This window comes from Astatotilapia calliptera, chromosome 1, assembly GCF_900246225.1.
Source record: "Astatotilapia calliptera chromosome 1, fAstCal1.2, whole genome shotgun sequence".
NCBI lineage: Eukaryota > Metazoa > Chordata > Actinopteri > Cichliformes > Cichlidae > Astatotilapia > Astatotilapia calliptera.
The window spans coordinates 21950852-21963375 of NC_039302.1; the positions used below are offsets into that span (position 1 = coordinate 21950852).

Sequence of the window (12524 nt, forward strand, 5' to 3'; positions counted from 1 at the left end):
TGGCAGTCAGTGACATCATTCCCCGTGACAAAGTGCCTGTGGCATCTCTACAAGGTTGGCATTGGTGAGGAGGGAGAGATGATGGGCTGCTAAAGTCACCCCACTGGGCATGTACAGCAACACACAGCTAAACTCAGGCTGACGTCTTTGGCTCCTGTTACAAACACACCGGAGGCACACAATAGGCATCTTTTTTTTCTTTTCTTTTTTTTAGCTCTGTTGAGCATTGTTAAGGGTGACCTTCTCCATATGTTTCTAAGTATATTCAATCTTTCTTTCTACCCAGTTCACTTGAATTCAGAAAGAGTAACATGTTCTATGCTTTTACGGCAAATTAAATGGTTTTACTGTCTCAGCATCTCCTGGATGCCTGCCAAATCAGCTTGACTAGCAAGTTCATTCAAGACTGTTTCACTCAAATCTTGTTCCTTCATTCATGACGCATCTCACTCAGCCCAATGGCTCAACTCTGTTCATTTATTCTTCAGATCGGTTCTGTCAGCCTATAATCAATATCGCCCCCCCTACATTTCCCTTACTCAAGCTAGCCTGCCAAAGGCAATCATCTGACCACCATGAGCCTAATTGGATTTGTGTGTATTGGTCTAGTCTTTTTTATGGTTTAGCCTCTTAATTATAGGGGATCACTACTGTTTGGTGTGGCAGTCTGATCTCAACCCCAATCCGGCACCTTTGGGAGAAATTGGAATACCAGGCCTTATCCATAACTAATGACTAATGCTCTGGTGATATATAGAAAAAATAACAAAAGAACAACATGCAGCTGGCTTTTAAAATCCTATAGCAAGTCACAGAGGACATTCATATTAAATAGGATTGGAAGAGATGTTCAGCAACATCCTCATGTGACCAGTAAACATCTGTAACACCTGACAGTGTATTTTTATTGCAGTGTCCACATACTTATAGAATAGAAGAATAGAATAGCCTTTTACTGTGATTGTACATGTACAACAAAATTGTGGGACTAAATAGAGATAAATGCACTGTTTTTTAATCAATACTTGATAGGGAATACAATGGATTGGCATTTATTTAGTACTATATGTGGTACTTTTCAAGTGCTACAAGGCATTTTCACTTTTTTATATATTTGTACTTTATTCTATTCACCAGCTGCATAGAATAAAGTACTGTGCATACAACTGCATATGACCAACTGACCCTTGACATTTGGAAGGTGGAAAGAATCTACAATCCATGGTGGAAACCCACACAGGTGCAAGGAAGCTATACAAATTTCACAAAGAAATACCTCTTGTTGAATAAATAATATTTTCAGTGTTATATAACACAGTAGTAATGTATGTATGTTATTGCTATTATGGCAAGTGCACAATGACTCAGTGTCATTCAGCTTCAAATCCTCCATAGATCACTGCAAACTTGAATTCGTTGCCAGCAACGGCTGAAGAGAAAATGCTTCCCGTGTCCTTAATAAGAAATGATAGGAAGACACTTTAAAAGTGCCTGTGGCAGACCTGTCAGTTGAAAAATTGATGGTGTCCCAGTCATTATCTCCTCTCAACACATGGCTCTTCAATGCAGCAGCGCTGGTACTTCAAAGTATACTTTTACATAAGGGCCAAGCAAGTGGTTGTTTCCACCTGCTTGTTAGTGTGGTGCACTCTGTTTACTTGTATAAGGTCAGATGTGCTCCTAAGAAGGAGGAAGTATTTTGGATCTGTGGATTATTTATGAGTGTTCCTTTGGCCCACAGTTCTCCCCTGGTGCCAGTGCAAGAAATTTACTCTGTCTGCAGTAGTCTGAATACTCATTGCACTATTTAAATACAGAGCCCAGAAAGACAGCGAAGAAGGTAAAAATGAAGAAACACAGTAAAGGAGCAGGAGAGAGCGAAAACAAAAGATCAAGATTACCCCATACGTGAACAAATGTGTGGTATGAGAAGAACTGTATATGCAAAAACATTACATTAGTGTAGTGATGCATAAAAATAATAATAATAACAGTATGCAGTGAAAGGAAAACAAAGGAGAATAAAATATTTTATTGATGGAGGGAATAATGCGCTACCTTTTGTTTTATTTAGAGTAATATTCCTCGGAGCAACAACTCCAGCTACACTCATAAGAGAAAAAATGTTGGTTTTATTATTTAAGGCGTAGCAGCCAGCCAAAGGTTTGGAGGAAACCAGCAGGACATGAAACAGCCATTGAGAGGGCTGGCTAAACAGCTTTTTGAAGTCACTTTGAGCACACATATAATTCATTTCAGTTTACAGTGTCAGACATTTCATATTACATTTACATAACAGTTTTTGCAGCAAAGTCAATCCATACATCTCTTAAAATTTAAACATCTGACACAACCTGCAGGCATTTGGAGTGGCAACATCAAAACACGAAGTAACATGTAAACTTAACTTTTAATCTATAGTAGCTTCATTTAGCAGGGAAAGCCAGCCATAACAACTACAGTGCAAGTAGTTGATCTCTACTTATTGTTGTTATCCAGCTCATTTATTTGCAAGCTAGTTGAGGAATATTTTATCCTGTAAGGCCAGCTTATCACCTTAATTTCAAAATGATATTGAATCGTACAACCAGCCCATTTTTCCTGCATCACCACATTACATTTTTCCTAGAACCTTTGTGGTCCAACCACAACCACACTAAACCAATCAGGACAGATTAAACAACCTCAGACCAATTAAAAAAGATTGTCATCTACCAAAGGAGATAAGTAGTGTGTAGCTCCTGTGAAAACTAAGGCCTCAAATCAGAAGTACCTGACTCCGTGGTATAATTCTGAAACACGTACCCTAAAGCAGATGACTCGTAATCTGGAGAGGAAATGGCGTGTCACAAATTTAGAGGATCATCATTTAGCCTGGAGAAATAGTTTGCTGCTTTATAAGAAAGCCCTCCGCAAAGCCAGAACATCTTACTATTCATCACTGATTGAAGAAAATAAGAACAACCCCAGGTTTCTCTTCAGCACTGTAGCCAGGCTGACAAAAAGTCAGAGCTCTTTTGAGCCAACCATCCCTTTAACGTTAACTAGTAATGACTTCATGAACTTCTTCACAAATAAAATTTTTATCATTAGAGAAAAAATTACCAATAATCATCCCACAGATGTAATATTATCTACAGTTACTCTTAGTACCATTGATATTAAGTTAGACTCTTTTTCTCCAATTGATCTTTCTGAGTTAACTTCAATAATTACTTCCTCCAAACCATCAACGTGTCTTTTAGACCCCATTCCTACAAAACTGCTCAAAGAAGTCCTGCCATTAATTAATTCTTCGATCTTAAATATGATCAACCTATCTCTAATAATCGGCTATGTACCACAGGCCTTCAAGCTGGCTGTAGTTAAACCTTTACTCAAAAAGCCATCTCTAGACCCAGCAGTCTTAGCTAATTATAGGCCAATCTCCAACCTTCCTTTCATATCAAAAATCCTTGAAAGAGTAGTTGTCAAACAGCTAACAGATCATCTGCAGTGGAATGGTTTATTTGAAGAGTTTCAGTCAGGTTTCAGAGCTCAGCACAGCACAGAAACAGCTTTAGTGAAGGTTACAAATGATCTTCTTATGGCCTCTGACAGTGGACTCATCTCTGTGCTTGTCCTGCTAGACCTCAGTGCAGCGTTCGATACTGTTGATCATAATATCCTATTAGAGCGATTAGAACATGCTGTAGGTATTACAAGTACTGCGCTGCAGTGGTTTGTATCATATCTATCTAATAGACTCCAATTTGTTCATGTAAATGGAGAGTCCTCTTCACACACTGAGGTTAATTATGGAGTTCCACAGGGTTCAGTGCTAGGACCAATTCTGTTTACATTATACATGCTTCCCTTAGGCAGTATCATTAGAAGACATAGCATACATTTTCACTGCTATGCAGATGACACCCAGCTCTATCTACCCATGAAGCCAGATAACACACACCAATTAGTTAAACTGCAGGAATGTCTTAAAGACATAAAGACCTGGATGGCCGCTAACTTTCTGCTTCTTAATTCAGATAAAACTGAGGTTATTGTACTCGGCCCTGAAAATCTTAGAAATATGGTGTCTAACCAGATTCTTACTCTGGATGGCATTACCTTGGCCTCCAGTAACGCGGTGAGGAACCTTGGAGTCATTTTTGACCAGGACATGTCCTTCAACGCACATATTAAACAAATATGTAAGACTGCTTTCTTCCATTTGCGCAACATCTCTAAAATTACAAATATCCTGTCTCAGAGTGACGCTGAAAAACTAGTTCATGCATTTATTACTTCCAGGCTGGACTACTGTAATTCATTATTATCAGGATGTCCAAAAAACTCACTGAAAAGCCTTCAGCTAATCCAAAATGCTGCAGCAAGAGTCCTGACAGGGACTAGAAAGAGAGAGCATATTTCTCCTGTTTTGGCTTCCCTTCATTGGCTTCCTGTTAAATCCAGAATTGAATTCAAAATCCTGCTCCTCACATACAAGGTCTTAAATAATCAGGCCCCATCTTATCTTAATGACCTTGTAGTACCATATCACCCTATTAGAGCGCTCCGCTCTCGCTCTGCAGGCCTACTTGTTGTTCCTAGAGTATTTAAAAGTAGAATGGGAGGGAGAGCCTTCAGTTTTCAGGCCCCTCTTCTGTGGAACCAGCTTCCAGTTTGGATTCGGGAGACAGACACTATCTCTACTTTTAAGATTAGGCTTAAAACTTTCCTTTTTTCTAAAGCATATAGTTAGGGCTGGACCAGGTGACCCTGAATCCTCCCTTTGTTATGCTGCAATAGATGTAGGCTGCCGGGGGATTCCCATGATGCATTGAGTTTTTCCTTTCCAGTCACCTTTCTCACTCACTATGTATTAATAGACCTCTCTGCATTGAATCATATCTGTTATTAACCTCTGTCTCTCTTCCACAGCATGTCTTTATCCTGTCTTCCTTCTCTCACCCCAACCGGTCGCAGCAGATGGCCGCCCCTCCCTGAGCCTGGTTCTGCCGGAGGTTTCTTCCTGTTAAAAGGGAGTTTTTCCTTCCCACTGTTGCCAAAGTGCTTGGTCATAGGGGGTCATATGATTGTTGGGTTTTTCTCTGTATCTATGAAGCGCCTTGAGGCGACTTTTGTTGTGATTTGGCGCTATATAAATAAAATTGAATTGAATTGAATTGAATTGTATGTGACATACTTCTCACACCTCAATTGTACCAGCTATAGGGAGGGTGGAAAACCATTGTCTCCACAGGGGTGAGCTCCAATCCTACTTAGCAAGAGTGAAATCTAGTGCACACTTGTGTGTGTGCTGTCTATGTACATATATATATATATATATATATATATATATATATATATATATATATATATATATATATATATATATATATATATATATATATATATATATATATATTTTTTTTTTTTTTTTTTTTTTTTTTATCTGCAAAATGTTTTGACCTGGCAGATGTGCTTGAAAAAAAAATACAGAGATAGGAGACAGAAGAATAAATATATGAATATCACTTTACAGAAAAGAAGAGATTTAATATAGCAAATTCTCTACAGCAAACTCAACATGCACTCATAAACAAATTAAGCAAATAAACTACGAAAACTGGCAACATAAAAAACCCCATAAATCCAAAACAGTGTTACTAGGCAAAAGAGACAAGAAATGTCAGGAAAATAAAGTAGGCAGGAGATTTCAAAACAACATAATGAATTTTCCACAGATTTTTCCAAGGCTCATTTTTCAAATTAATTATTCAGGTCCAGGGATCACTAAGACACGTTTATGGCTACACTGCAGCCTTGGCTGCTGCTGAGTCATCAGAGCATTTCTCTGAATTCCTAACATAAATTATTTAAACTGGACCCGGGAAACCACTTTGTGAGCATTGGTGAACTCTGTTATTAGAGCCAAAGGACAAACTTTGGAACAGGTGAAAGCTGCACAGGTGGAATAAAAGCAGAACTGGGCCCGTGGTTACAGTCTAAAATAATCCAAAAGGCCTTAGGGAGAATGTTATCAGAAGCTCATCAGAACGTCATCACAGGAATGCAGCCATTATAGAAGCAGCACTTTGTACACAGCATGAAGACCAGAACTGATTACCACTGCCTGGTAATTACACAGATCCACGCATGCTGGTGTTATTGTTTGTTTGTTTTTTCCTGCATTTTACTGTCTTCACATTCATGCCAAAAGAAATCTGTTATTACATGACTGATGACATATGATGTATCTAATGTATCTTTCAAGGAGTTAAATAAAATGCAGACAAGATAAATGTGCCGCGCTGCAATCACATCAAACGGTGAATGCGTTAATTTCCCAGTTCACCGCTTACTGCTTCTGAATATCTGAATCTCATTTCATCTGCACTCTTATTTCCCACCTATTGGAGCAAGCTGCTGAGTATGCCTATTAACAGAATTAAATTGGAGTCTCACAGCAGGTTTTCACTGACTGGCCATATGGATTCCCACTGATTGGTGGCTGAAAGTATTACTCTGATAAGCAGAACACTTCCAAAATGTCAGGAAGCCTTCAGCACTTCTTTAAGTAAGCAAAGTTTGGCTCAACTTCCTTTGACTGTTGGCCAACGCAGATCAGTCATCACTAGGAGATTAACACAAAGATTAAGCAGGATCTTGTTCTTAATCTGACACCAATCTCCCAAAACAAAGCTCATGTGTAGTATGTCTATACATAGTCACACACAAAGGTTTAACTTAGCCCTCTTGACCTTTTGTATTAGTGCTAAAATAAATACACCAGCTCTCTGATTTTACTGTCCTATGGTAGTATGATTATTTAAAATAAATAACATTGAAACAGGATTAAGGTGGGATGATTTTATTATCAGTTTATAAAGCATTTCTTCAGGTCTGGCTGTACCTTTTCCTGCTTCGAGCTGCAACCCCCTCCCTGTCGTAAACAGAATAAGGGTAGGGTGTCAGCAGCAATCAATTCAGAGGACATGTCCTCAGCCTGGTATGCAATGGCGATGGCTGCAGCCCGCTGCAGTGTGCTCCTTTATGAATAGGGAGCAACAGCAACTCCTTGAAAATTAGATGTTCAGTCGACCGACAAAACGGACACTTTGGGATTGCACACATGCACACCTCTGCAGCTGCCCTAACACTGACGGCACAGTACTCTAAATCGCAGATATCAGAGATCATGCCGGGTGGATGTGAGCTACAGGAACTCGCAGAACACTTGGTTTCCATCGAAAATGCCTTTATTAACCTTAAACAAAATGAGTTACATTAAAACCCGAACGTGAAATGAAGGTATGTTTCAGCTACACATGCGCACATGGTTACGTTCCATTGCAGAAAATACCTCGGGGTGTAGATGTTACAGCAAAAACTGGTTGCACAGGAATTACAGAAATCAAAAATATCACTGACAAGACAGCAGATCAAGGAAGAAATGTTGTAAAATGGTCATCGACAGAGGTGAGTTAGGCTTTCGATGGTGAGCAAAAGCAAAAATACGACAAACGATGGCAAACATTTTGTTCGGTAACTATTGACAAGAAAAGCTTTACAACATCACATTTCCTTCCTCTTGCTGGATTAGACTGCACTCTCTTAGTCAACTACAATCATAAGTCGCTCATATTAAAAGTTATCAAACACTAAAATATCTCATGTCGCCTCCTTCTTCACCGTCAGAGTTTACATATTTTATAGTCACTTACACTCTCCAGCTTAAACTTCTCTTACACATCTCTAAGTGAACTCATAGCTTAGTAAGATGAGAGTACACCTATATTTGTGTACACAGTGTCCAATATAGTCCTTATTTTCACGTTTTGTTTTTCTTTTACATTTTGATGCATATATTCGGGATGATCTTTAACATTTCGGGAGAAAATATCAATTTGTGACATTCCTAATTCTAACAATAGCATTTACTCAAATGTTCCTGGAGAAAAAATTGTTTGCTTTAACAGGTTTTTTTTTTAAAACACATTATTTTGATAAAACTTTACAGCACCAAAGGACAACAAGCCTGTACCATTCTAATTCATCAAGTCTGCCTTTAAAATGATTCAAAGTACACACAACATAGCAGGAAGACATTCAATATGAAACATTAACACATTTACATACATACTTATATATCAGTGAGTTATGAATTGATTATGGTGAAAATCTAAGACCACAGACCCATCTTCTTTGTAGTAGAGATGCACCAATAGCAACAGCAGTGTTGGAGATGCCAGAATAAAAATAGCATCCAGATTTGTCGTCTACAAATGACATTTTTATATTGCAAAACTAGTTCGACAGTTGCATTAACAGGGCTGTGGGATCGCCACAGTTTTCACAGTTTTTGCGACGCGAAACCAACAGGTTCAAATGTAATAGATAACAGACAAGACAATTATATTCACACAGTCTCTTGTGTCAAGCAACCCCAACACTTTATTGCTATCTAGTAAGCAAATACCGCCACATATGAGCCAAACATTAAATTCAAAAATCACAGTCTATGTTGGCAGTGATCAGTTGGCTATTGATGCATCTCTCTAAGCCTACATCAGTCACCTCAGCCTGGATAATTAATGCTTTCTGGTATTGCATTGCATGGATGCTGGAACAAAGTTTACACAGACCAAAGCAGACAATATGCAAATACCCACTGGTGTAACAGCATAATACACTAAATTCTGCTATGACAGGACATTAGATATTCACAATATATTTAAATAAACCAATGAGAGAAATTCAGCTCTGTACGTGCTAAAGTTAAGTTGCATGATTGGAACTATCATCGCTCATCTCATCAAAACTGACCTAATATGATCAAGTAGAGCACCGTAGCCCTGACATAAATTATGTCATCTTTGGAGACAAACAATACTGATGGATTCACAGTGGAAGTGCTCCAAAAACTAAGTGGTTATAGGAATAGTCTCTGTCAACATCCAGGCGCGATGGCCTCATTAAACGGAGAGCTTCCCTCTGAGGCCATGATGATGTAAACAAAGGCCAAAGTGATGTTCAGATTACAGTCTGAGCACTGGAATTAAAAGCAACATGTCTGTTGTTCCTCTAGCAGCTAAAGGCTAAACTTTACACATGCTCGCTTTGATATTATTGTACAGATTTTTAAAAGCGCGGTGGATATTGGCATTTAACTAAAATGATTTGAACAACAGACAAGCTTCGTCAGCCACAGTGAAGGCGAGAGAGTTTGGAAGGCTGCTCGCCTCTGATCTAAGTAAAAAGACCTTAGATGTGAGACACACGTTTGTCCAGAAATGACAATAACATTTATAAAGGTGTACTGTATGATGAAAGCGAGCAGACAGTTTGCAATTTGAGAACGAAAGACAGTCAATCCGTTCACATAAAGTATAAGAAGTGTGAGGAGCAGCACTATTCTTGCACAGATGACTATCGTGTACATTTAAAGCAGCTAAAGATATTTAAACACAGCCACCTGTGTGATAGCTACTTGGACTATAGACAGACCTGCTCTGTGAAAAATATAGTTAAGCAGTGTTGTCAAGAATCTTAGATATTTTTGTTTCAAGGCTGTACATGTACAATAAGACGCTTTTCTTTAAATATATTAGTTAAAAAATAATTGTTGTGAAAATAAGATCTGTTCTTTAGCAGTCAACCTGAAGAAGAGAAGAAACAAAAAAGGTCCACAGGTAATCAGAGGTAAACTTAACCTTTCAAACAGCTACTTCAGACATTTTCCTTGTGATAAAAGCTATGCTGGAGGATTTCATTCAGATAAAACAAGAAATTATTGTAAAGAATAAAGAATAGGAGTCCTGAAAAACCTGTTCTTTATAGTTATATTTATAAAGAATTCTTAAATTCCATATATATATATATATATATATATATATATATATATATATATATATATATATATATATATATATATATATATATATATATATATATACAGAGAGAGAGAGAGAGAGAGAGAGAGATATTTAACATTACTTCATTGTCTTTGAACTTTGTCAAACCAGCTTATTCTTCATAATTTAAATATGCAAAACGTAAAATAATTTATGTTGAATAGGCTACAAATGTATTGCTAAGAGGCAGATTTTTGTATGGTTAAGTATGATGTCCCTGGATTGTTTTACATTGTAAATTTAATGACGTTAAACATCTAATGCATTTAACTCCATTCAAGCCCAATGAAGATAATACTGTACAACACAAATCAACAACTCCCTACATCATGGCTTAGAATAAGGCATTTAAATGGTGTGATAGTAGGAAATAATAAGTTGAATATCTAAATTAAATAACCACCTTATATCTCCATCTTTTAGGGGGGGCGGGGGGGGGGATAAGACATGTTTACCCCAGTCTGCAGGTGATGACCAGGGGCGTATGCTACCATCAGCTAAAATGCTTTCTTTTTGCTTTTGAGTCGATGTTTGCACACATGCAAACTGACAGTTACAGCATCTTGAAATGAGTAGTGATGCCTGAAATTGGCATTACCCGGCACGTTCTCCGTGGCGCGTGTTTTTATATTACATAACGAGAACATGCCCTCCCAAAGGGCACCAAGCTGTACAGAGCCCTGACATCAAGGCAACATATCGAACAGCATCCCACACCGGGAAGCCTATCAGGCTTAAACAGCAGGCCATTTCAACCCCCGGTGCGTCGCCACCACAGGGTCACTGTTTGAAATATCGTGGTAAAATATTTTCTCTGTCACGGAATGTATACAGCTGACAATGACGGAATAATAATAATTTGAATCTTTTGTTTTACAGGCTTATAAGGTACCCGGGGATAAATTGCGCTCAAATGGCGCAAGCGTGTCACTGCATACGTCAAAGCTCAGATAAAATGAATCCATCCGTTTTCCCATTCCCGAGGTGGAGACATCTTGAACCGGTGACGACGGACTTTGTAGTTGTTGCCGTTATTATTGTCCCAAAACTCTTGCCCGCCGACACAGTACTTAATTGCAAATTGCAATGTTCCTCCGTTGTCTGGGTATGTGGGCATAACTATCTTGAAACAGAACTTGTCGGTGTCACCGTCGCTCGAGTTAGGAACATAGGACGCCAAACTGTCCATAAAGGTTATCCAGTTGTTTAGGGAATAGCGCAAAGAGACGCTCTTTTCGAAAGCCAGATTCAACACGCGCACGAAGCCGGAGAGGCTGAATTCGTCTGCCTCCACGGTCTCCAACAGGACATTTACCTCCCTAACTTTCTGCTCGAAGCCGGGTAATGTGCCTGGGTTGGTGAACTGCAATTCCATGAACACAGACTGCGCAGGAGCCCGGGGGAATTTTGTTTCCAAGTGATGAAGGTGAAGGGGTCCCTTGGGTAATTTTGCCATTATGCGCTCAGGCACCTCGGGAACATCTGTGTCGTCGAAATGCTTCACTGAAATGAGCTCCAGGCCCAGGGAGTCCGCGAAGCGGACTTTTTTCTTAATGGTTGGGCTTCTGCTGCGGGCGATCTCTAACTTTGCTCTCTCTGTAGGTGTAGGCAAAGACGTGCACCTCCGACGCAGATTAGGGCTCTGTGGGGGCTTCAGGGAAATCTCCCTGCCCCTTGGCCTCTCATTCACCACTGCGCTCTCGATAGGCTCACAAGTGGCGTTCACCATGTCAAAATCCTCCCCATCTTCAAGCCTCGGATTTGCCGCTGCAAGACTCCCGAATAGTCCAGCTATGCAGCTGTAGTTCCTCGGCAGGCAGTTCTTTGGGGGGAGCATGACCGCGACAGGGTGCGCAGACTCCGCTTCCATAAAACGTTGGAGTCCCTGAACTGCAGAGCCGGAGTAGTCGTTATGGAGAAAAACCGGCGATGCAAGAGATGGAGCCGTCAGGTGTTAGTGTGCAACTCGAGGATAGGTGCTCTGCCTGCGTCAGAAGCTGACACTCTGCAGCCTTGGACCAATAAACCAAAGTGTTGTTGCTTTCCGCAATTAGCGCGACTCTCCTCTTGCAGATGCTTCTTTAAAAAACTAAAAACCAAAAATCCATCATAAAATAAATATGGAGAGCTGTTTGCTCAAAAAACAACAACAACAAAAAAACCCAAATTCCTTCCTCTTCACATCAAATATCTCCTCGTTTCCACTTGAATGTGGGGAAATTCATGCGTGTTCTCTCACAGCTGATCTCTTCCCGGGGCAGAGGTTGACGTCTCATCTACATTTACGTGCAGAGATGCGCGTTTAACTGACCAAAATGGTTTCCTTCTTCACAAGTTTTCAGCTGGTTTACTTCCCCGTTTGAACGCTGTGACATTGAAAACAAACCGCATGAAATAAATAATTTAGGTGCATCAAAAACAGTTATGTGCTTTTGTCTTCAGTCTGGTACATCCAGATATTGTGTGCATAACTAGATTATCAAGCGTTCCCGTGTTAAAAAAAAGAAGCTATTGTGTTGATTTTTTTATACTTAATACAGATATAGGACAGTAATGTGTCGGTAGTAGAATGCAGCAGGAGCGCAGGAACCCCTCCCCCTTTCTCTTGACGGTACGGGCTTTTAAGTG

General features: G+C 39.5%; 1 protein-coding gene across 1 annotated transcript; it reads right to left on the reverse strand.

Annotated features, from left to right (window-relative positions):
- Positions 1 to 9952: 9952 nt before the first annotated feature.
- LOC113023640 (protein phosphatase 1 regulatory subunit 3E) lies at positions 9953 to 12369 on the reverse strand. The gene has a single exon (XM_026169852.1). The coding sequence runs from the start codon at positions 11764 to 11766 to the stop codon at positions 10843 to 10845; it is 924 nt and encodes a 307-aa protein (XP_026025637.1). The 5' UTR covers positions 11767 to 12369; the 3' UTR covers positions 9953 to 10842.
- Between the last annotated feature and the right edge of the window lie 155 nt (positions 12370 to 12524).